The 23,790-nt window shown below is 43.3% G+C and overlaps 1 protein-coding gene across 1 annotated transcript in view; it reads right to left on the bottom strand.

Moving 5' to 3' along the window:
• Nucleotides 1-12,833, bottom strand: part of man1a2 (mannosidase, alpha, class 1A, member 2) — a 158,578-nt gene extending 145,745 nt beyond the window's left edge. Inside the window, exons 1-2 of the mRNA XM_088912864.1 lie at nucleotides 12,057-12,833; nucleotides 10,685-11,198 (exon numbers count right to left, since the gene is read on the bottom strand). Coding sequence (XP_088768990.1) covers nucleotides 10,685-10,995 — 311 coding nt within the window. The 5' untranslated portion in view covers nucleotides 10,996-11,198; nucleotides 12,057-12,833. The remainder of the gene's footprint in view (nucleotides 1-10,684; nucleotides 11,199-12,056) is intronic.
• Nucleotides 12,834-23,790: the final 10,957 nt, after the last annotated feature.

Here is a 23,790-nt window from a genome sequence, read left to right as displayed (position 1 = left end):
GGACCAGGAGCAAGCAGGGTGCACCACCGCAGGACAGACACAGACACAAGCATGTACACACTCACGCCAGGGACAACTCTCCTGGAGGCCAGCTACCTACTGAAACAGTGCGTCCCTGGACTCGGGGAGGAAACTGGAGTACCTGGAGGAAACCTACGCGAACGCGGGGAGAACTTACAGACTCCACACAGATAGAGCCCCAGGTCTGGAATTGAACCCGGGGCCCCAGCGCTGTGAGGCACCAGTGCTGACCACTGAGCCACCCTTGCTAAATAAATGAAAAATATTATTTCCAGCCCCGCAGAGCTGCGTGACAGAAGGCATCATCACAGCAAACTTCAGATGTGAAAGGGACTTTTTAAATACTTCAGTTCCACATTCTGCAGCACTTGACAGTCACATTTGCCTCTGAATATACCACAACAATAAAAGGCATTAAAACCTTACAATTGTAAACTAAGAAATGCAAAATTACATTAATTTGATCTGAACATATTTCAGTAAGTGTCACCAAATAAAACAGTGAAGATCTCTGACCTTTATTGACTAAACCATGAGAACCTACTTCTACCGCTGGCTAATGACTGATTATCCCGTCTTTAGCAGCGCACAGATTAAATTATAGGAAGCATTTCACAACTGTTTCATTGCTTGGTATTATGGATCTGTATCTGTATGGATTCAGTTTTCTACCTGGTAAATGCAATGGCAGGTTTCAAATCAATCAAAATCAAATCAGATGACACTAATAACATACTCCAAAATGTCACAGGATCTTGACAAATCTGGGCTTACAATAGAATTCTTACATGGAAACAAAATGCTTTATTATCAGTTAGATAAGTTACCAATTCTACTCCCACGGTCACTCTGGAAAATAAAAAAAAAAGAAACACGTATACAACACCTTTTTTAAATAATGGATTTGGTCTCAAAGTGGACGGTTGGAATGTCTTACAGTTGATTCCTCTGGGTCTCAAACTTACTTGGCAGCCATCTGCGTTGAGCAGCTCAGCTCTTAAACACTCCCTGCACACCTCCTCCTACCAAACCTGTTTTTCACTTAATCCAGGGACACAAACTGCCTGCTCTTGTGGAGACCACTGGAACACCTCCTCAACTTTGTAGGACATCTTAAATAGCTTTGAACATTTTGTGAAATGGCATTTTACAGTTTGTGTGATGCATCACAATACAAAAAATGTTACATTTTGAAAGGAAAATTTTTTAAATGCTCAGCTAGCATGTCTAACTTCGATACATTGTGCCAGACAAGCTTACAACAACACATGTACTGCCTTTGTAATATAGACGTGAACATACTCCTCTCTTATCAACAACTTTGGAAATATAGTATATATACTGTATAGACACAAAACTAAGCTCATACGTTGGGACAAAACATGAGAAAAAACTTCCCTGCGTTTGCTTCATACGTAATTGAGAACAGATGCAATACTAAGCCCAAGACATGACTGCCAGGACTAACTGCAAAGTACATAATGTTGACTAGTAGTGCAACTACAATCCAGGCATCATGGATTGGGCTAGAAGTCAAACACTCGAGCAATGAAGGCATAGCCCCGACAAGTATACAGACAGAAAACTAACCGCTGTGTACTTCTGGGAAAATAGCGTGAAAAATTAAAAAACACCATGAGAAAGCAATCTAATCAATTTACATTTAAAAAAGCAATTGCATAATTCATACCTGTTTATTAATGCGTGTGAACTGTGAATAATCCCTTCAAAGCCAGCATTACATAAGCACCATACTTAATGCTCACTAATGGCAGTCATTAACAATGTACCTACAAACATCTCACCTCCAGAAGCATTTACATTAATACCAACCAAATAACCATAAATTCCACCTCCAAAGCACAGTTATGATGACACAGCAAACAAACATTCAGGGATTTTTTTTCACAAAAGCCCCATGACAGACTGCAAATTGCTGCATTCGGACAGAAGCTATTAAGCTATTATTAGCCTATTAAAGCTGTACACTACAGCCCAATAATCCTGGTTAAATAAGTATATCTAATTATATGCTAAACGTATGTGTTCTTAAGTACAGTTTGGTGATACAAGAATAAAATGTGTACAGAATCAGCACAAAAGAAACCAGTGCACAGGCAGGGAAACGTAGAGCATACTGTAAACAGGCAAAGTTAATTCCAAGCAGAAAAGAAAAGTGTAAAAGACCACAAAATTATAATGCTCAAGCCTCCTTCAGGTATGAGAGAAAGAAAGGCTTTCCCTTTTTAAGAAACGTAAATAAAGTTTGACTTTACCTTTTTATAAAAGGTTAATTAAAGTAGCTCAAGACAAAAAGATCTTACAGACAATTCCTCAGTACAAATGCACTGCTAACATGAGAATCTTTAAAACCGAGAATCTGGCCCATCATGCTTGTTTGATTCATTACAGCTGAAAGACCTGAGCTGTCCCTCACACCGTTTCTTATTTCCAGTGTGAGGATCCCACAGGGTCAGCTTCAAGCACATGGTAAGGAAGTTTGTTTACAATTCTGGACTCTTAAACCTCTGCATTTTTCTTGTTCCCCGTCCTGAAGGCTCCTGAATGTGACATCCAGTGGTGTCAATGTCCCTGCTGATCTTAAAGAAGTCCTGCAGACTAACGAGGTCAGAGCACTTAAAGATTTTGAATTTCTGAATCAAGTCCCAGCGTAATCTCTTTTTTTGTTCCAGAAAGATCTGATTCTCTTAATCGCCTGAGTAAAACATTCCTGTCTGATCACTCATCAGCCTGGATGCTCACCATTGTACTGCCTCTGGGGCAGCACTGTCATCTGTAGAGCATAATAAGCAAAACTAAACTAAATATTCCAAAGGACGATGAACTGTAAATTGCAACATCACTTTGCGTGATTTAAATTCTATAATCTCAACAATAAGACAAAGCATTCTGCTGGCATACCATCTATGGTAGATGAGGAGACTGGCAAACTCCATGATGTTTATCATAGATTGCTTCTACTTGTAATGCAATACCATCCATTAAATACTTAAAATATACTTTCTTGTTGATTGCATTTAATACCTTGCACTCACCCACGTTATATTTAATTAACCAGGTGCATGTAAGCTCTTGTATCATTTGTAGTGCTGAAAAGGCTGTCCTTGTATTTCAACTTGCCTTTGTATCATCTGGAAATTAGATTTCACTAACTATGCCCGGGTTTAGTCGCACACATTAGGGCTCAGTGTTGATGCCTGCAGTATTCACTAACAGTCACAATCCATTTTAAGGTAAAACGTATATATATATAATCCTCAGCTGATTTCTCTGCTTTGTCCTCACTTTCTGGAGTTTGCTTTAGGGTGATTTCTAATACGGAGCTTCTTCTGCAGGAGTGCTGCAAAACTGTGTGTAGCCATCATCTGATTGTATCTACAAGTGACTGGAAGAGAAGAAGGCTTTGCATCAAAAATACCAGAGCACATTCAGAACACCGTTAAGGCATTAAAGAAGTATCACTGTCACAACCATCGGAAGGTGAAGATGCATGTTACGGTTCGTCGTTACCCAGCTCAAGACTGGTTAAAATCTCTGGCGCAGAGACCTCACAATCGCAACTGCAGCTGATCCTGTTATAGCTGACATTCAAATTCAGGCAAGGCCATTACCAAGAAGCAGGGTGGTCATTTTCAGTCAAGATTCAAGATCAGTGCGCACCAGTCCAAGGTGGGTAGACCGCAATTTCTAGCGTTCAGGAGACCAGCGAGAGTGGTCACACCAACACCTCTCCTCCATTGTCCAACTGAAGCAACAATGCAGCAACCTTTCCTCAATTCCCTCATTCTGTCACAAGGTGGTCATTCCTCAAAACCAGCAAATTAAGACTAAAATATCACTAAATATCAGTTTCCACAATCACGTATCTGGACTTGACTGCAACTTCTGAATCCACCCTGACAGAGCAAGATGAAAGTGTTTTGGGCTTCTGCAGTCACCACAGGAAGCAGAAGAAGCCCACCAGGAGAAGAAAAGACACAGATAACCTGTGAATTAGCAGCGACAACCAGGCTTTGAAGAGAGATGCCAGCTTGTGCTGCAGCCGGAGCGAGAGAGAGCTGTCTCCCAGGGGAGACCCTGCGTGCAGGTGTCAGGGAGAAATTAGAGGTGCTCTCCTCCTGGAGAGCTTGCATTAAACGTTACTGAACTGTGAAGGTAAATAAACAGCATTTTGTTTAGCTTGTCCTTTACATCTAAATTGAAGATAGCTGTAATTGATGAGATATCATGAGGTGAAAGTGACCTGCACACGTGCAAGGGCACTGGAACGACTGGCTGGTTACCCAATCAATGCAGTTCCTTCTCATGCAGCTTCCACTGAGTGCCTGAGCTTTATTTGCAGAAAACCAAAAGAAAGCTGAACCACAGCAATCAACAGTTTTAAGACTTCAATAAAAACAGAACTGAGTTGCAGCTCATTAACCAATTCCCTCCTGAATGACTCAGAAAAAAGCAGGAGACTGCCACTTCAGGGGTACATTACAAGTTATAGGATAGAAAAGAGCCGTTGTCTTTTAACTCTCATTAACAGTAGCTTTGCAACATCCATCTATTTTCTAACTGTTTAATCCAATACAGGGTCGTGGGGGAGCTACAAGCAATGATCACAAAACATAATACACCCTTGATAGGACGCCACTGCAGGGCACACACATACACAAACAGTCACACACTCAAACCCGGACAGTTTTCCCATAACCTACCAGTATATCTTTGGACTGTGGCAGGAAACCCACACAAACCGGGGGAAAACATACAAACTCCACACAGATAACATCCAGGAATTGAACCCAGGGCCCCAGCACTGCGAGGCAGCGATGCTAACTACTGCGCCTCCAGAAACAAAGCTCCTAAAACACGTTTTTGTTTGAAAAAATTAAGCAGTTTCTTCAGAAGGTACCTCATGTAAAACCTGTAAATCTGCAACAAGAAAAAAGCTGCAGACTTTAGACTTTAAAATCCTCATGCTCACCTATAAGGCTCTGCATGGCTTGGCACCTCAGTACCTGTCTGAACTATTATCGCCCTACTCCCCACCTCGCAACCTTCGCTCTTCTAATTCTGCTCTCCTGTCTGTCCCCCAAGCTCATCTACACTCTATGGGTGACAGGGCCTTCTCCTGTTGTGCCCCCAAGCTCTGAAACTCTCTCCCCAAGGATATCAGAGAGTCACCTTCTCTAAACTCCTTCAAATCCAGACTCAAAACCTTCTTTAGAAGAGCCTTTACTGAACTGGTTCTGTTCTTCACCCCTCTGCTCCTACTATACTTAGTACCACCATCCACACCTCCTCTGTGTACTGTAATTGTGTTTTATCTTGTGTATTCTTTTTATTAATTGTTGTTGTCTTTCTGTAAAGCACTTTGAGAAGCCACCTTTAAAGGCGCTATATAAAATTAACACAGGCCTGCCACGCCAGGTGAACAGAAGATGAAGAGGATTCCCTCCTATATCTGAAGCACTTTGCAATTTTTTGGGACAAAAACTTGCCAGGTTCCCCTTGGGCTCATGGGGTATTCATGCATCACTATAATATATTAGGAGAATGAACTTTCAGTTGAAGGCTGTTTCTCAGCATTATTTCTTTGGAAATCTAGAAACCATTCTGTCACATCTCCATTCACTGCAGGGGTATTACGGTGCACAGTTCTACCACTAAATAATAGGCACAAACTAGCAGTAGGTATCCAATTTACTGTGAAGTCATTTCTAGGCCTACTTTCCTGTACTGACAAAAAGGGGTGACAAAAGCCTTTGAATATGAATAAAAATTTAGGTTTTAGATGTACAGTATTTCCCTGTATACCAGGGAAACTCATGGCTCGGGTTTACATGAAGACCCTAAACACAATGCAACAGGGCAAAAGCAAAACAGGTCCCTTTAACAATAAAGCAAAACTGTCAAAGAAAAATGACAATGTTCTGTGTCATTTTGTTTCAGTTGCTAAATTATGTAGACTAGGCTGTACGTCTCAGTAAACAATACACTGTCAAATCTCCCCTTCTAGATGTCTGTGAAAACAATTCAAAATAGAAGTCACACTGCATTCAAAGAGAAACTGAGAGGAATTTCAGGTAACAATTACAGAGATCTTCAGTTCTCATGTTAGGAAAATTACCATCCTCTAATGCTACTACTGCTTAGCTGGGCATGTGTAATAAAGTACTGTTTTACGAAAGTAAAAAAAAAACAATGATCTGAAACAAAGGATACTAATCCATGTTCCAGAGTTAAAAAAACTGACAAAGATATTATCTGTTGGTACAATTCAATTCTCCCACTGCTTCCCACAGCGGAAAATCCTCATGCTGACAGGGAGAAAGCACCCTTCTATACAGCTACTGTTAGAGACAGAACTCTGCCCCACAAAGCCATCAATTCAAACGAGCAATGTAGGATTCCCATCGCTACAGTATGTTGAGCACAAATTAAAAGGCTGAGAGCTGGATGCAGTTCCCCTAAAACAGAGCCCTAATTAAGACGCATTTATTAGGAATTATGAGAACAGACATGGGGGCAGAAATGCAAACAACGCGTGACAGAATCTCACCCCACGCGAACATGAAAGCCCCACGGTACAGTCCTGTCTGATATCGGACATGGCCATCGGACCTCACAGCGCGCTGCACATGGGCACGACAGGCACACTGAGCCGGGGAACCTGGCTGCTGCAGAGGAAGGGGTCCACACCTCCAGGAGACATGGAGACATACTGAACTTTCAGACCCTGACACTGAACAGGAATAAGCATCGCGCTTGATCTTAAATAAGTTTTATATACCATCCATTTTATAGATGTGTAATTTTAAACATGTCTTCAGATCAATGTATTACGTAACTTTGCCAATAGTTTCACATCAGCTACATTATGCCGTTCTTTTTATTGAGAAAATGTTGATTTCTGTATAATGATGCAATGGATGGAGGAGGTCACATTGCTGTCATTAGAACTCACCCGCACACTAAATTATCTTTAAGAGATGCAGTACTTGCGTTTTGTCCGTGTGTAGACCTTTTAGGGCAGATTCTGACTTAGAGGTGTGCAGTTATAATCCCACACAGATGGTGGCTTGTAACCACTGTTCAAGTTCAGGCTCAATTCTTTACAACCAGTTGCATGGAATTGGTTTGGTGAGCTCATACAATTAAAGACCTACAATACAAATACACAACATAAAGCCAATAATAGACAGCATCCACCCAGCACATTTACATGTATAAGCCATCCTAAGCACACAACAGCATTAAAATACAGAATAGTGGGGCCTGACAGAATACCAATGAGTGTACCATTGGCCCCTCAACCCAGGACAGTCACCAGACATGCACTGAACCTGGGCTTCGGATGGAACCTGATGCGTAGGTTTTAGACTGCAGGGATCTGTCACCGATTCATCACCTTCCCTCTCGAGGGTGTGTGACCACTGAGAAAGAGGAGTCACTGCAAGAGAGACAGGATGTCATTGGAGTGTGGCAGCATCTCGCTCAGCATGGTGTTGGGGTAATAAGAGCCTGTCACGCCAGGAGTGTTTACGTCCGGACAGTCGCGAGACACTTCTTCAAGAACACGTGATTATATGTTGCAAAGAGCGTAGCTGGTTTTTAATCCATCGTCAACAACCCCAGCTCGGCAGAGTTTTGTATGCAGCACACCTATCGTGAATACGGGAGTCAGGCTCCAGTTGGTTGCACAGAGTAGCCTTCGCTAGCTACAGCTTGGATTGCTGTGCGCTTGTCATAGCAATAGCGTTGACCATACCAGCGTTTCAGATCCCACGCGGACGCGGTGCATCCCGACTGCTTGCATCACTGACAACCACAACACATTAAAGAACATCTACACACAACTTTATACGGTGGCTCTTGTTTTCCGAAAAGGCTGGTTTCCATCGATCCCGGTCTTTCACCGCCTACAAGACAAGCCACAGCGCTGGACCTCGTGTGGGTTTCCCACCAGGTGCTCCTGTTTCCTCCTGCAGGGCAAAGGCATGCTGAGAGCTTAACTGGCCTATGGGAAAACCGGCCCTGGTGTGTGCGTCTGTGTGCGCTCCGCGATGGACCGGCGTCCCGTCCGGGACAGGCTCCGGCTCCCGCGCCCCTCAGTGGGATAAAGAGGTTAGAAAATGGATGGATGGTCTCTGTCACTGCTATTTGTAATTTAGGCTCACTTTGTTACGTCTCCTCTATTACGCCCATGCCTACATTCTCGAAACACGCCTCTGTCGAAGGCAGGCGCGACTGTCTCCCTTTCCCTCTGCGCAAGTCACAAGGCGCAATAACAAGGAGACGCCGAAAACAAAATTCTAAAAAGAGAGAAAGGCCCCCTGCAGTATTGAAAGCCGAGAAGCCAACTTGAAAATTATGTTTAAAAAAAAAAAAGTGTGGCACGAACACTTTAACACCCTCCTCTGCTCTCAGTATTTCACAGCAAGTCACAGTTCTGCCGATACCTGAATGATGCCTGCTAGTAATTACGCTAACCTACCAGTCTGGCTGAAGCCGGAGATTAGCAGAAACAAGGAAAATGTGCTTAATGTTGAGCACACGCTGAAAAACACTCAGTCCAAGGAGACTGAATGAAGGGACTAAAAAAAACTGTACATCTTTCAAACCAACAAGCCAGAACTCTATTTTCAAAATACTTATGCATTCAAACTCCCCGGAGCTATGGGGATTAAGCACCTGAGAGTTCTGAATACAGAGCCCACCACACAAAGCCCTTTCGCCATGGAGATTATTAAACAACTCAATAAGAAGCATTTGCATTATCAAACCTTTCTAAAATGTACAGACCTTCTTTTTTATAACTCATCCTCCGTACACAAGTCCCACAGCAAAACTGTCCAAACTTGATGCGTGTTGACGTGTGTAAAGACAATCAGCTCATGTAGCTGCCCAAGGGCACTTATCTAAATGTCACCAGTTCTGAAGGGGCACGGAGAGATTTTGGTGTTGAAAATATCCGGGGTGAATCAAACTTATAATTTTCATGCTCCAGTTTACCAAATTTTTTTTTTATGATTTAAGGAAAAGCTTAAATAAGAACTAAAACGCACACCTCAAAATAAAGTAAAGGAATACCATATGATGTGCACTTAAAAATCTTTCGCTTAGCTTTCACTTCCATTTTTCCCCAATGTTGAAACATGTAACCGAGTTCAGTTTTCTGTCACATTAAATTCCTGCCCATGTGCCCCATTTGTAGCAGAACCCCTAACTCCCCCCCTCAGCTTTCACAGATACGTCATTCACCCAGCAGAAACCAGCACTGGCTCACTACCCTGTGTGTGTCTACCCTGTGCTCTCCCAACTGGGAGACCCTGCTTGTTCAGCTGATAGCACAGCCAGCAGCCTTTAGACCACGTGGTCCAATCTGACAGTCATGAAAAACAGAGGATTAAGTAGCACAAGGTGAAGTCACACTCATTTTGGGAAAGTGCCAACTCTTGCCTTGCTCAGACCCTATCTGATGGTGTAGGAGGCTTCACAGATCCAGCCCTCTCACACTAGAAACTTCCCTACATACGCTGCACTCCGACATCAGTCGAGTCGTGTTACTAAGACAACCGGCATCCTTATCATTACCATTAAGCTCCGATTTTCTTTTCAAGCCAACATGACAACCAGTGCCCTCCCCGCTGTGCTCGTGAGCTGTCAATATTGTAAATGTGCGTTTGCAGGCCTCCACAACCACTGCGGCAGGCACGACGCTGCAACGCAATGGGTTTCTGCCGGTCCCGCAACGCCACACACCATCTTAAGGTGCTCAATAATTCTGTCATTTCAAATTACTCTTATTTTGCCATGACATTCGTACAGAGGAAACTTTCTGTTTACTTTGGAGACAACACTGTGAAGCAACAAAGAGGCACTGAGTGCGTTGTGCACATAATGACTGCATTCAACAGTGTGTGAACACAAACTTCAACTTCAGTCAAACAGAACCACCTCCTCAGCAGGCAGCTCAGAGACTTTCTGAACGTAAATATTTATTTGTTAAAGCCGACTGGTCCAATAGTAGGGTATTCTTCAAGAAATTCTGCACAACATTTATATATACTTTATACATGGCTGCAAACAACTTAACCCTTCGCCCCATCAGAGATCAATGAAGACATGTTGAAGTCTAAGATTGGATTCAATCTGACCTCAAGCCTGTTCTGCTTGCGAATGGAGCCAGGCAGGACCACACCTCTGACAGCACCTCAGTACACTGCAGGGCACACTTACACACAAGTTAACCAGCACGTCTGGAGGAGGTGAGAAGAAACCTCAGGCAGAAAAGGGGAGAGAGAAACGTACGAACTCCACACAGGAGGTGCACAGTAAAACCCAACACCCAAGTGCTGAGAGGTCACCCACGCTGGATGTCAAAAAAGGAACTCAGTAAGCACGTTTTTACCCCCCAGAAGGGGTTGTAATATAACCTACAGTAGGTCGGAAAGTATTTTTAATAACCCACTTGATAGCTGTCAGATACAGTACATTCGCCCTTTTCCCCATCTTGTGAATTGGAATAATCCTGTTTTTTTTAAAATAATGAACAGTGATTTTAGCTACAGTGGTTCTTAGCCTCTTTCTCCAGAAGTCTGGTTTGGTTGTCAGGGAGTCTCCCAGCCCCCTGGCCAGCCGGAAAGCTCACCTGTGGCGGTGCGCGTCCTGGCCGCCCTGCCCGTGGATGATCTGCTGCCCCGGGTGCCTGCCCTCCCTGCCGGAGTCGATGTGCGGGATGAGCACGTCCTCCAGCCCCAGGTCGAAGCGCTTGTGCTTCGAGGAGTCGGGGAGGAAGAAGAAGGCCCCGAAGCAGAGGGTGATGAAGGCACTGAGGATGAGGAGCAGGATGAACTTCTCGGAGAGGCGCAGGGTGGCCCTGTGGTGCGGGAAGGAGGACGAGCCGGGGGCGAGGGTGGGTATCCTTCTCCCGGACAGCGGCAGCAGCGCCGGCGTGGTCATGGTGCGCGCTTCTGTCTTTCTTTTGTCCGTCTGTCTGTTTTCTTTAAATCGAGGACAGAATAAATATCAAATCGTTCGTGTTTCCCCGGTGCCGCCTGTATTATCTCATCCCGGTGGAGCAGGCTAGATTTTCAGACCGGTTGCATTCTCGCCCCTTCGCTGGCGCAATGTGTCCCCCTTCAGCGGAGAGGCGGCCGCGTATTCTAAGAGAAGAGCAATTACATCCATTACAATAATGAAGGCCATCCTGAAAACATTAGCGCTGCCTTCGTTTAAATACCTCTCAGTCACCGAGGAGTCAGTGCAGTACAGTCCCGACATGTAAGCGACATTAATACGTACACAAAAGCACGTGATCACAGCTTAATAATCTGATACGTGTCGTTTTTTTTTTAATTTATCTTCCTTTAGCAGAAATCATGTGCTATCCGATTTCTTGATGCTTCTCAACACTGCGTAAACAGTATTCAAATAAAGTCGGTGACACGCCAAGATACTTAACCCAAGAGCTCCCGGACGGACAATCCGCACTAGTAACTGATCAAAACCAGAAAAGCAACAACAACAAAAAAACACACGGTATATGGAGGGAATAAATCGTGATTAATCTTATCGACACCAGGGGTTTAACGAAGCGAGAACAGTATCAAGCGCTTGGTCAATCAGACTCCCGCGGCAGCTCTCTCAGCTGCCTGCCAACTTTGCGACAACTAAAGAGTAAAATATTAAATTGTCCAGTCACGATTTCAGCTCAGGTTTCTGGTTTGCTCTGTGATCTGTGCAACTCTGTTACTGGCCATCGATCACATCAGCAACCCAGCGTGATAAAGGGGAATAACAAACGTCTTAAAATAAGACAATTTTGTTAGACTCCAATTATCTGAGACGGTCTTTCCACGAATCTCCGACTCACGACTGAAACAGCGTCGCAGGGGCGCTAGCAATTCAACCAGCCTGATGTCTCGTACATTAGCAAGTGGTATTATTGTGCATGCCATCAACGCTCAATGCCCCTCATGCAAGTCACATTTAAAACAGAAAATAATTAAACAGACGCATACCGTGCAAATCAGACCGCGATCCATACTCATCCGCAGGTTGGTCTCGTCCGAAACTGAAGTTATTACCGAAACCCAAACCGAGAAAAGACATCGGTTCGCGTCCGCAGCGTCGTCAAGACAGCAAGCCTGTCGCCCCCGGAAAGAAATGTCGTTTCAAAACTAAAATGATCAGCGTTTCTCTTTTTAAAAAAAGGGGGAGGCAGGCGACTCTCACATCTTTAGAGGAGCTGAACACACACACACGCACAAAAGCAGTACTAGGGGAATGTGTGGCGAGAGAGAGCGAAGCGCTGAGCCGGGCTGCTGTTACATGGTGAGACGGACCTCCGCCAGGCCCGATCTCAGCAGGTACCGGCGGCACAGCCCCGCTGCAAATGCATTCAAACAACACGCTGGACTGAGGAGAGGAGGGGGGGGGAGGAAAAAACAAGAGAGAGAAACCCGCACAGGTGCGCCACCAGACTGCTCTTCCGTGCCAGAGTCTCTGTATCTTTGTTAGAGTGGCTGCGCCGCTCTCCGAGGAGCCGCCTGAGACGGACCGCCCGGCTCCCCCGTCCAGCGCAAGCGGTCACCCCGGGCGGACGTGTGCATGTATACCCCCCTCTCCTCCCCTGGCGGTACCGGCCCTTTCCCGACCTCCTTTCCAATCTGCCTTGCTAGGCGGACACTTATCTATCCCCCCCGCCTCTTTTTTTTCCCCTCTCTCATTAAAACGGTATCCCCTCCATCGGAGATGTTGTTGCTGCAGCTGCTCCTCCTCTCAGTCCTCCAGCATCCCATCAACAACCGGGCGGGGAGACGTTAGGGAGCGTCGGTCAACTCCCAACCCTGAAAGTGAGCGGAGCGATCTGCTACTGCGCCGGCCGAGAGTCAGGGTCTCTTAGGGATGGAGAGCAAATTCAACGCTTGAAAGGCTAGGCGGTATTAACCCTTACACACAGCCCTGTGTGCACGCTTAGATAAGAAATCGCAAGGTACTGTACGTGGTTTGTTTTATCTTGGTAGTGCATTTTTGTATTATTTTGCAAGGTGCTTTGAGTTATTAACTCAATTATTTTTATCCTTTTTATTCTTGCGGACACATACAGTACATGTTTTAAGGCAAAGGCTGGGATGAAACTAACCTCCCGCATGATTTTGAAGGATTTTCAGAATCATGCCGTCATTTCCAGATACCTGTACGAATTCTGATTGTCATTTTTTTTCATAAGGAGTGCAGTTCAAAGCTGAATAACTTATAAACAGGATATTTATAAACAGACGTTCCCTGTGGTTCAAGACTTATTCATTTATTTTCTCCATATAGAGATATGTTGCTTCTTTCCTAGATGTACGGTGAGTAAACAGATATCCCACACTGACAAGACTACTGGCCTCTAGACCAGTGGTTTTCAACCTGTGGGCCGCGGCCCCCCAGTGGGCCGCGGAGGTACTGCAGGGGGGCCGTGAAACTCTTCAACGTGGCAACTATTATGACAACGTTGTAATAAGGGCGGCGCTGTAACCCCTGTCCATGTGTGCGTACCTTTCCCGATTCAAGTTCAAGCTAATAAATGTGTTCAACCCTATTCCCTCAGTCCCATGCCTGCTCCATTCCGTACCGAAACCCAAATTCGTTACAATATGTAGAATTGGATAACGCGACCTGTTCCCCTGCAAGAGTGAGCAAGAGACAAGCTTACATTTAACTAAGCTGTGTTCGTTAGGGTGCAACATGAAAGCGATCCAGAAATGTAACTCCGGCAGCGAGAAACGCAAAGAACAGAAAAGTCCATTAGAGAGGAAAAGTTGACCAAGCCTTTTTTCTCTTTAACGTCTCTCTCATACAAATAAAAGAAAACACACAAACTTCCACAACATGACAATTTTCTCTTTTTTTTGCGAACTAAACAGTTCTATACACGTCATATAATTAGTAAAATTATGCGGAGACAGAAGGAAGCCGGAGGGGATTTTGTATTTACTCGCACCCGAGCCCAAGTATGGGTTGCGCCGGCCCTGGCTGCAATTGTAAAACAGTCGTAAATATATAACATATTGTAACGCAACGGGGGCTCCGGCGGGCGCCCTTGCCGCATCAGGTCGGCCCCACACTGTCCGGGGCTCGAACCCGGGACTTCCGCGTCTCTCTGCAGCGACCCAGCCCCGTGAGCTAAAGAGAGATCTCTCCACAGCCCAGTAGCTGTAGTCCTGCTATCACAGGGAAGGGCGGTGACGTCACCTGCTCTGGTACGCCGGCTCTTACACAGTACCTGTCGGCCGTAAGCGTTACAATATATAATAGAAACATTTGTCTATATTATGGCTTAGCGTGTTGGCATGACGTGACCGCCATTTAGCGCTATTATATGTGACATGACAAGAAAGCTAATGCAGAATGTAGTATAACTGCCTAACTACGCTTCATGTCAGGGAGAAGTGGTTTGCGGTTGGTTCTCTTGCAAAGAAAGCGCTTCAGTGTCTTATACCGTTAACCCAAAACCCAAACCCAAACTCAAAAAGAGAAAATGGGAACTGTGAACGAGCCGCTGCCGCTGTGTGCTGTGTTATTTAAAACCAAACAAAACACGTCTCTGCAGCCCGACATCCAGCATTCGGCATGTGTCAAAGAGAACCAGCCCTTTCCCCGAGTGAGCCAGGAAGAAGGTGTTTACAGCCGGGCTAGCTGCAAGCTACTGAGTGTGCATTCCTGCGTCCATTGGGAAATCTACGTGTTGAATATAATGTAACGGATTAACGGAGTTAACATATACAGTACTTCTGATTTATAATTATTTTGATAGTTATTGTGCACATTTTTGTTTCTCAACGTCCTCATAAGTTCATTGGCACAGAAGGCTACCCCGCACTTGTGTAAAAATATTCAGTTCCTTTTGATTCCGCTCGCTCAGTTTTGTTTTCTGACAAGGCTAGCGTTAAGCACGAGAGATATCAGAATCAAGAAAGGGCTGTACTGATGCCTTAGTTTTTACAATATTTTTCTTATTTTTATTTTTTGTGAGGTGCTGACTGGACTCCTTCTGTAATCAATAAAAGGTCTTTGTAAAGCCATGTCTGTAGCTTGTATAGTATAGGCGTATTTTCTCTGATTACCGGTGTCGATTAGGCTACTGCTGAGGTATAGAGCTAGCCCGTTTCAAACGGTGAGGACGGCCGGGTCCTTGTGTGGGCCGCGAGCTGGTAAATAAAGTAGCTGCTCGGTCTAGGCCAGCAGTTTCCAGGCCTTTTCGAGTTTAAGGGCCCATTTGCAATTTTCCCCTATACTGTATTTTGCGGATCACGGCATGCTTGTAGCTGTTTTGACACTCCGTTATATATGAAATAATCTGCACTCCGAAGACACACCTTAAGATGTACACGCCTTAAAGTCTCATTCGTTACCTCGACATGCTTGCATAGCAGCGCTTGGGCGTGAATATACTGTAAGTACAGTGTGCCGAGTGACTTAATGAGATAGCTGGTGTTGTTCCGCTGACGTCACAGACGAGGTGTCGCGTCAGCCTTAACTGTGATTCCACGTCGCGTCTTGTTGCCACGGCCTGGCTGTAGTCGTTCACTGGACCACAAGGGGACCGCTGACCGCTCGCCGGCCTGAGCCTCTCATTCTCGACTGCAGGAATGTGGGTCTCTTCTGCACGAAGTGTGAGCGAGTTACTGCGCATCTACAAGCATGATGATGGCACCACGAAGTGTATACCCTTCTTCTGCTTTGTCAGTTTCACGAGTGCTTCACAATACGTAGACGTTCCGTTAAAATAAATCAAATCTCCATGAGTCTGATCTCCGTTTGCATCCTATTTCATAACCCTCAGCGACTGAAAATCCTTTGGACTCTAAACGCAAGTCATTTCTGTACACCCATTGTGAAAGTTTGTCAACAGCATGGAAATTAAGGAGGCACCAGCTGGATGGACAGACGAGTTATAGACTCATTTGGAGGAAAATTCCAAGCACTATACATTAACACTAACTGAATAAAAAGTAGCTCATATGAGCACCAGGGGCACTGATATCCCCACAACTTCATAATTTTTTTTCAGAAGCATAAGCTTCCAAATCAAATTTGATGTCACAGTCAGGAACAGGGACTACAGGACTCAAGATGCTACTTCTGTGAGCTTGTCCAGACAAGACTTTGCTGCATTTAGATTCTTACTAACTCAAAACTGAACATCTATGCGTAATTTCAATAACTGATCGACTGGACAAGCAAAGGTTCATATTAATATTGTATTAAAACAAAGTCCAGGTGAAAAAAAACATAGTTAATCTACATAATGGTCCTGGTAATAATATTTTGGGATTTTTGGAGTGAGTGTGCGCGTCTCTGTGTCTCTGTGTGCCCGTTGCTCTCTGGGATCGGCAATCCTTTACCGGATAAAGGGGTTAGAAAATGGATGGATGAGATCAGGAATGCAAACGAATAATTTTCACCCTGTTTGAAACCCTGGGTTTGAAGGACACTTAGCAGTTTTATTCTGGTATAATAAAGGGTCAAATATAATTGCTTTATAAGTTTAAACAAAACATAACAATCACTGAGCAAGCAAAGTATCTTGTTTGAGTATTATAGGAATACTAGCATTTTGGACATTAAAATATATATATATAGCTTTAAAAAGCAGGGCCTAGGTGGAAATCAGATGAACTGGCTGCACTTTTATGGATCGTGTCAACAATATAGCAGGTTTACAAGCCGAGTGAAAGCACTGACAGCGCTGTTAATGTGGTGTGGACGTCCAATTTGGCAACAACTGGAAAAGGGAAAGGGGGATGAGACCGATGGATAAGTTAGAAAAACAATTCCACCTCCGTTAGTATGGAATAAAACAAGCAGCCACTGGAGTAGAAAAATAAAAGATCTTTTATATTTTTTTATTTCTTTACACTTATATATCGCTTTATCTGGACACTCCACTCAAAGCGCTTTACATGGATCCCCTCCACCACCACCAGTGTGTACCCCCACCTGGATGATGCGCCAGTCCGCTCCCCACACACCAGCTCTCAGTGGGGAGGAGAACAGAGGGATGAAGCCAGTTCAGAGATGGGGATTATTAGGAGGCCAGGATTGGTAAAGGTCAGAGGGGTAATTTGGCCAGGATGCCAGGGTAACACCCCTACTCTTTTTGAGAAACACCCTGGGACTTTAATGACCACAGAGAGTCAGGAATGCAGGGTGAGCACCCCCTGCTGGCCCCATTAACACCTCTTCCAGCAGCAACCTTCGCTTTCCCAGGAGGTCTGCCATCCAGGTACTGGCCAGGCTCACACCTATTGAGCTCCAGTGGGCTGCCAGCGGGGAGCTGCAGGGTGATATGGCTGCTGGCAAAAGAAGAAGTTCTAAAATACAAATAAAGTGACCTGAATGAACTTCTACTTGTACCATTTCATGTCCACACTGGAAACATTCTCCTCTCATGGGATTTGAGTCTGTTTTAAATCAAGACTCAAGATGAGTTGTTTTTTGTGCAAGATCTCAATGAATAATGCATAATCAAGAACCAGGCTATCCATTCATTCTTTGCTTTTCATAATGTGATAATTAAATATAGTCTGGGTAATGGGACATTTGTGAGTATCCTGAGTGTTTCTTTTAATTATTTCACAGATTACTGGACCAAACTGAAATTTCTTTTCACATTCTCATGCTCAGAATGTTTCTCTGGCAGAGAATATGAGAACTGGCCTTTCTCAGGGGAATGGCAAGACAGGATTCCGGGAGGCTAAAAATCAGAGGCATAAAATAAAGCAGAAAAATAAAATGGAAAATGCAAAGGATCAACAGGAGTGGAGGCTAAAGAAAAATATTTTTTTCTTCTTACTTCTTCCAGCTTAACATTCTGTTTTTCCATATCGGAGTATTGCCTTTTATTCTTCATATGGAAGATGATTATTTAGGACAGTAGCACTTTTAATTTATTGACTTATAAACCTACTAAAACCTTTATTTGCACTGACCTTAAATGAAAGAAACATTGCAAAACAGATTTATATACAGTACACTGTATTTTCACTTCAGCGCTGAAACTGTTGTTCTGTTTTCTTAAGGGCCTCCGCAGTGGCTCAGCCACTTTGTTCACGGGTTCGAGGCCGAGTGACGTCAGTGGAAGACTGTGACCGGGCTGCCCTGGTGGGGGTGTATGCTGGCCAGGGTGGGGGAACAGGCGGCCGCTGCTCTCTCAGCTCTGGGGGACATGGTGACCCCTGCAGCCCCTGTGTGCCTGCAGGTGTGCGAGGCTGTTAGTGAGGGACTTTCCCCTCCTCTGGTCCACTCTGCACCTGTGTGGCCTGTGACATGACTCACTGGTGATACCTGGGATCACAGGTCAGAGTAGATACACGAACAACACACACCTGGCTATTCCCATTCAGGAGGGTACAGTATAACACAAATAATAATGAAAAGAATATAGTGACAGTAGCCATGTTTAAACATATCACCGGTTTCATCATCAATTCATGGATTTTGCAAGAGAACATGAATAAAGTGTGGCTTGGGATTTGGCTTTGCACCCTGTGGATTGTCCTTGTACTCCTCCCCCACCACCATCATTCATTCATTTCCTCAGTGGATCTGTGCTCCTAGCAGACTGGAGTCAAAAACCTAGAAAAGCAGACTGTGTTTTGGTTTCATTCTTAATGTTTTTTCTTACCAATAGACTAGTAAGATGAGGTGATTGTGAATATTTGTTGTCTGTGGACACAGTTGTTCACTTTTGCAAAGTTCAGGGCAGGATCCTTACCTATCCCACTCACAACAGAAAACAGAAATGTCTCTATACAGTATATCTATATAGCCTGTCACAACAGTCTTTTCGTAGCTCGGGTGATGAGCCTGTGAGAAGATGGAGGGATGAGGGAAAAAGACACGGTTTTCACTTCAAAAGGATTGATGATGCCCTGAAAATACTGGTCATGGATCAGCAGGGAAGGATGAGAAATTCATCCACTTCATCAGCACCTTAGAATGCTCCCAGTTAAAGGGAGAGCTGACAGCATGATTACTTTCTGGAGCAATTTTGTTGTCATAATTTTCCAAAGAAAAAAAAATGAATGCTTATGACATTCCTTCAAGAAGAAATCTGTCTCAAACTCACAAAACTTGAATAATGATAATGTGCCAGAGATCATATTATAATATGGAAAAAAAATTACTGTTGGTAATCTGGGTGAAGATTTTGTCCTGCGTGTGTTTATGAGAAGAAAGCAGCTTCCCCAGATATTAAAATTCAGCAGATCTCTACCAGTTATTTAATGCAATTTTTTTCCTCAAAGCATAGGTGGAAATCCAGCTCTATGCAGCCAAGGTGAGGAGAACGCATATATCTGCTGCATTCAGACATGACAGCTTCAGAGGCACAGAGCCCCATACCGTGTATAAAGGTGATGGCCAATGGCCATCTGTCTCTGATGCATAGTGCTGTCCAACCTTGAAAAATTGAAGTTTTTAGTAAATGTGTCAGATCTGCTGTGCCTGTTCTAATGAACTGATTAACTTAGGAATCTCTGTTGATGTCAGCCTAAGGACCAGGAATGAGAAAATGGACTCGAGTACCAATTCTCTGTTGAAGACTAAAGGCAAGTACAAGGCATGAGTACAGTTTCAATAACTTGTAACTTGTTAACGTGTACTTGAGTACAAGTGCTGTCAAGAGTACAGTGGTTACAGCTAAAGAGTATTTACGTTTTAGTGGTAAAATGGATACACCTACTACAAAAAACATCAAAAGCCTGTTAGTATACATATTCCACACATGGTTCAGTTACAGTTACAGTGTCTCTGTGAGCACAGCAGATGCTGAGGCAGTGACAGGTGGAGTGGACTCATCCCTGAAGTCAAAGATGTCATGCTGTTTGGCCTTATTGAAGTACATGAATCTGACGTAGACTGGTGGATTAATCCAAGACATCATTCTATGATGTTGCTCAGAATGAATATCTGGTTTATATACCTTCTGACCTTGGGGAACCCCTTGCTCTTGCCTCAGCTTGTCACCAATGGCATCACCGATGGAAGATGTTGGTAACCTGTGCTGTCTTTGTGCAGTCATGTGCCAAGATTTGGCTGCTGATTTGGGCCCCTGGCCGGTGTCCCAAGTTAGATCCCTAGAGGAGGTATAATTTGTCATTGGTTCGGTAACTGGACAGCCTGGTACATGTAAAACCTACCAGGGGCCTACACCCATCAGATCCTGCTCCCAGGATTCCTGGGGCTTGCGAGCCACACCTCTATAGCCAATTCAAAAGACATGGGGAAGGAACACATGTTCTACTGGAGTACAGGTACCAAGTAAACCTAAGCGCTCCAGAACTCCAGTGTTTGAGTGCATGAGTTTTCCAAGCATGGAAAACTAAGGCAGGTTGGGAAAAAGATGGAAGTGTACAAAATCTGGCACAGGAGGTGGGAAAAGGTCCATGCGAGGCAAAAGTCTCACAGCAACAGCATTCTGAACACAGAATGAACCACCTTGACATTTCTCAAAACGTAATGAAATAAAGGAAGAAAAGAACTACTTTGGCATTAGCAAGGACTCGGTTGAATAAATCTGACCTCCACAGTTTGTCTGTCCTAACAGTTACCAATGTCCTTCAAGCGTGTGAAAGTTATTAATGTAGGGCGATACACCAGGGATGACGATGTAGAAAAACTTCCTATTTTTCACATGCACAGTGATCTGGGCCTCGAAGGGGAAAAGAGGGAAATTAACCTCATTTCTAATAGACTCAATTTTATGATCTGTTCCCTTGACAGCTATTAAAGGCAGACCAGCTTAACAATTCAATTTACTTTCATATAAATGCAGCACATAATACATAATTCCCCTCCTGTTATGTTCAAGGCCTTCAACATTAGGACTAAGTGGAATGAACTGTAATTTACAAGGGCCAGCACATGACATTTTTAGAGGACTTTCCACACATAAATGTGGTTATATGAAATATTTGAATATGCAATGCAAATTTTCGGATTTTCCCAATCAAACTCAGAAATGAACGTAGAACCATATAATAAAAACTAAAATGTAGATTGTACAAATTACCAGACATTTTAAAAGTGACGATCCCATTTTGGAGGACCTCCTGATTTTATTCCAGCCTGAGCAGTCAATTAAACAGTTAACATAATTATGGTTAGAAGTAGTTCAAGTAGGGAGCTGTGTCAGCATGCGTAGGCTGCAAAGGAACTAGAAAAGGTTTAATCTACTCTGAAAAGAGAAGAAAATAAACACAACCTTTTGGCTGTGGAGCCCTCTTAACCCAAGGAGGCTCCACAGCTGAAACACCGTTTTTCCTTTCTTTTCAAAATGGGATAAACCCTTTCTTATTCCATAGTTATGATGAGCATTACTGCCTCACAGCGCCGGGGCCCTGGGTTCTATTCTGGTGCTGGGGTGCTGTCAGTGTGGAGTGTGGAAAATTGGCCCTGGTGTGAGTGTGTACATTTGTGACTGTGTGTTCCCTACTATGGACTGGCATCCCATCCAGGATGTATCCTGCCTTTCGCCCATTGCTTGGGGAAAGACTCCAGATTCCAAGCAGCCCTGTATTTGATAAAGTGGTAAGAAAACGGATGGATGGATTTTCCAAAATGAGAGACTGGCTATTTCTTAAGGTCCATTACAATTGGTTACACAAATCGTAATCTCCAAAGGTACAATAATTTATAAATCACATCAGAGCCTGGTTTGAAATATTGCAATTATGCTGCTAATTAATTAATTAGATCAATGTGAGTGGAACAGAAAGACGGTCTTTTGACACTGGGCCTTTCAGGAACTGGGTTAGTGACTCCTGCTCTAAACCCAACATGATGTGTAACAGATACCCTGGTCAGTATCTATGTTATTCTTATGACACCTGTTGTGTTTCAGAAAGTTTTACACTTCTATCTTTATGACAGGCAGGGTGTTTATATATAGATTAATATAGAGAGCTTGCTGGCTTATTTATTTGAGAAAAGGCCTGATTTCCTATGTTGTGGAATCCTCAGGCTAAAAACATTCTCCCCTAGTTTGGAGATGTATTTTTTAGAATATGGAATTCTAAATGTAGAATCAATTCCCATGTGCTTTTGGGCATCCATGTCACAAGAAGGGAGATTTAGTCCTGAGTAGTAACCATTTATATTAGGACAAAGGTATTTATTTTCTTTTTGACCTGGTAAGATGTTTCATATTGTATTTAGAGGACAGGGATATAATTCTGGATTTTCTAGATTCTGTAGGATACAGGCCTCCGGAACACATAGATTGTAAATAGTTGTATTTAGTATTTGGTTGCATGGTTGTGTTACTTTGTTAATAAGTATTTGTTTGTCCTGTCTGTCATGTCATTAGCCTGATTCATTACTGTATCACCAGAGCTGTGCTGGAGAATAAATAGAGCATTTTTGTCTTATGCTTGGGTGATTTTCTGACCTGCTAGTTTGTAACATTATCACCCATTATCAAAAAGGATGGCTTTGGACGATCTCTAAACTGCACAGAGCAAATTTAAACAAAAAAGCATTTTACATGAAAATAAATCATAAAGTATATAAATTGTGTCACATAGATTGTACACAAAAAATTCTGATTCTGATTCTGATTTTAATCAGATACTTACAACTTCATTAACGTGACACAAAATGTTTGTCACAGAACTCTGATTGTGTTTTTGCAGGAACAGCTGCAGTGAATTTAGGAGTGAAAAGGGAGGTATGATTTTCACAAACAATCTAAAAACTCAAGGAATCTACTGTATAGAGTCCACGATGCTATAAAGAATCAAATAACTAAGACATGCTCAGTGCCCAAAAGAACAGTAAGATTGCATGCATCTGGTTTGATGATAAAATGTATGGTTTAGCGTCTTAAAAGAGAAACAATTCTATAAATGCAGGATTTAAAATATTTTTAACCACTGATAAAAGCACATTAAACGTGCAATACTGGAACACAGTCGGTAAACATTTGCTTTTAAAAAATAAGAATCTCTTCATAAAGCTACATTCTTTTTTTTCTTGTGCAGGTTAAATAGGTATAGTGCAGATTTAAAGTAAATGCTTTATTCTGTGCACCTTCAAGAACATTTATTTTAATTAATAAGTCAACAAGGAATTAATCAAGGACAGGAAATCAGCTTTGCTTAGAATCTGGGTAGACTTTCCTGAAATTGTTCTATGGCAGTTCTGAAATCCAAAAAAGTGTGTGCAATGCAGCTGGCAGTAACTGATAACCACCTGGTGGGAAGTTAAACGTGTGCCAGCCTGGAAGAAATAAGCCAACATACTGAGTCAGAAACATACAATAGTTTCCAACAGTACCTGCGTTTCATTAGCAGTTTCGGCAAAAACACCAAAAAGAAAGTCCCATCCAACTAGTGCATCTGTGCTGCTCGCACTATCAATTAACTCCGAAGTTTTGTATGATCTTCCTTTTAAATGTTTTATTCTTTCAAAACACCTTTAATTGGCAGCCAGACCCCATACGGTAGATTTCGTGGCTTTTGATGATTTGCTGAACTGAGACGAGGAAACAGGAGAAGAGTTTGTACATGTGACGTCTAGCTATGAAGAAAAAATGTGTTTTCATTGAGAAAAATGCTGTAGTTACCAAGACGCAACAAAGACCTTGTTTAGCTTCCTTTATCTGTTATGCAAAGGAAGAACTGGGTTGGAGAAATCAGTGAAACAGGTCGAATTACAAAGCCCTTGAAGACGGGTTAGGAAAGCAGTATAAAAGGTAGACAG

Source organism: Atractosteus spatula, chromosome 4 (genome assembly GCF_055471065.1).
Source record: "Atractosteus spatula isolate fAtrSpa1 chromosome 4, fAtrSpa1.hap1, whole genome shotgun sequence".
NCBI classification, from domain to species: Eukaryota; Metazoa; Chordata; class Actinopteri; order Semionotiformes; family Lepisosteidae; genus Atractosteus; species Atractosteus spatula.
Note: the sequence above shows the minus strand (reverse complement) of the source record. Positions and strands in the feature narration are given on the sequence as shown.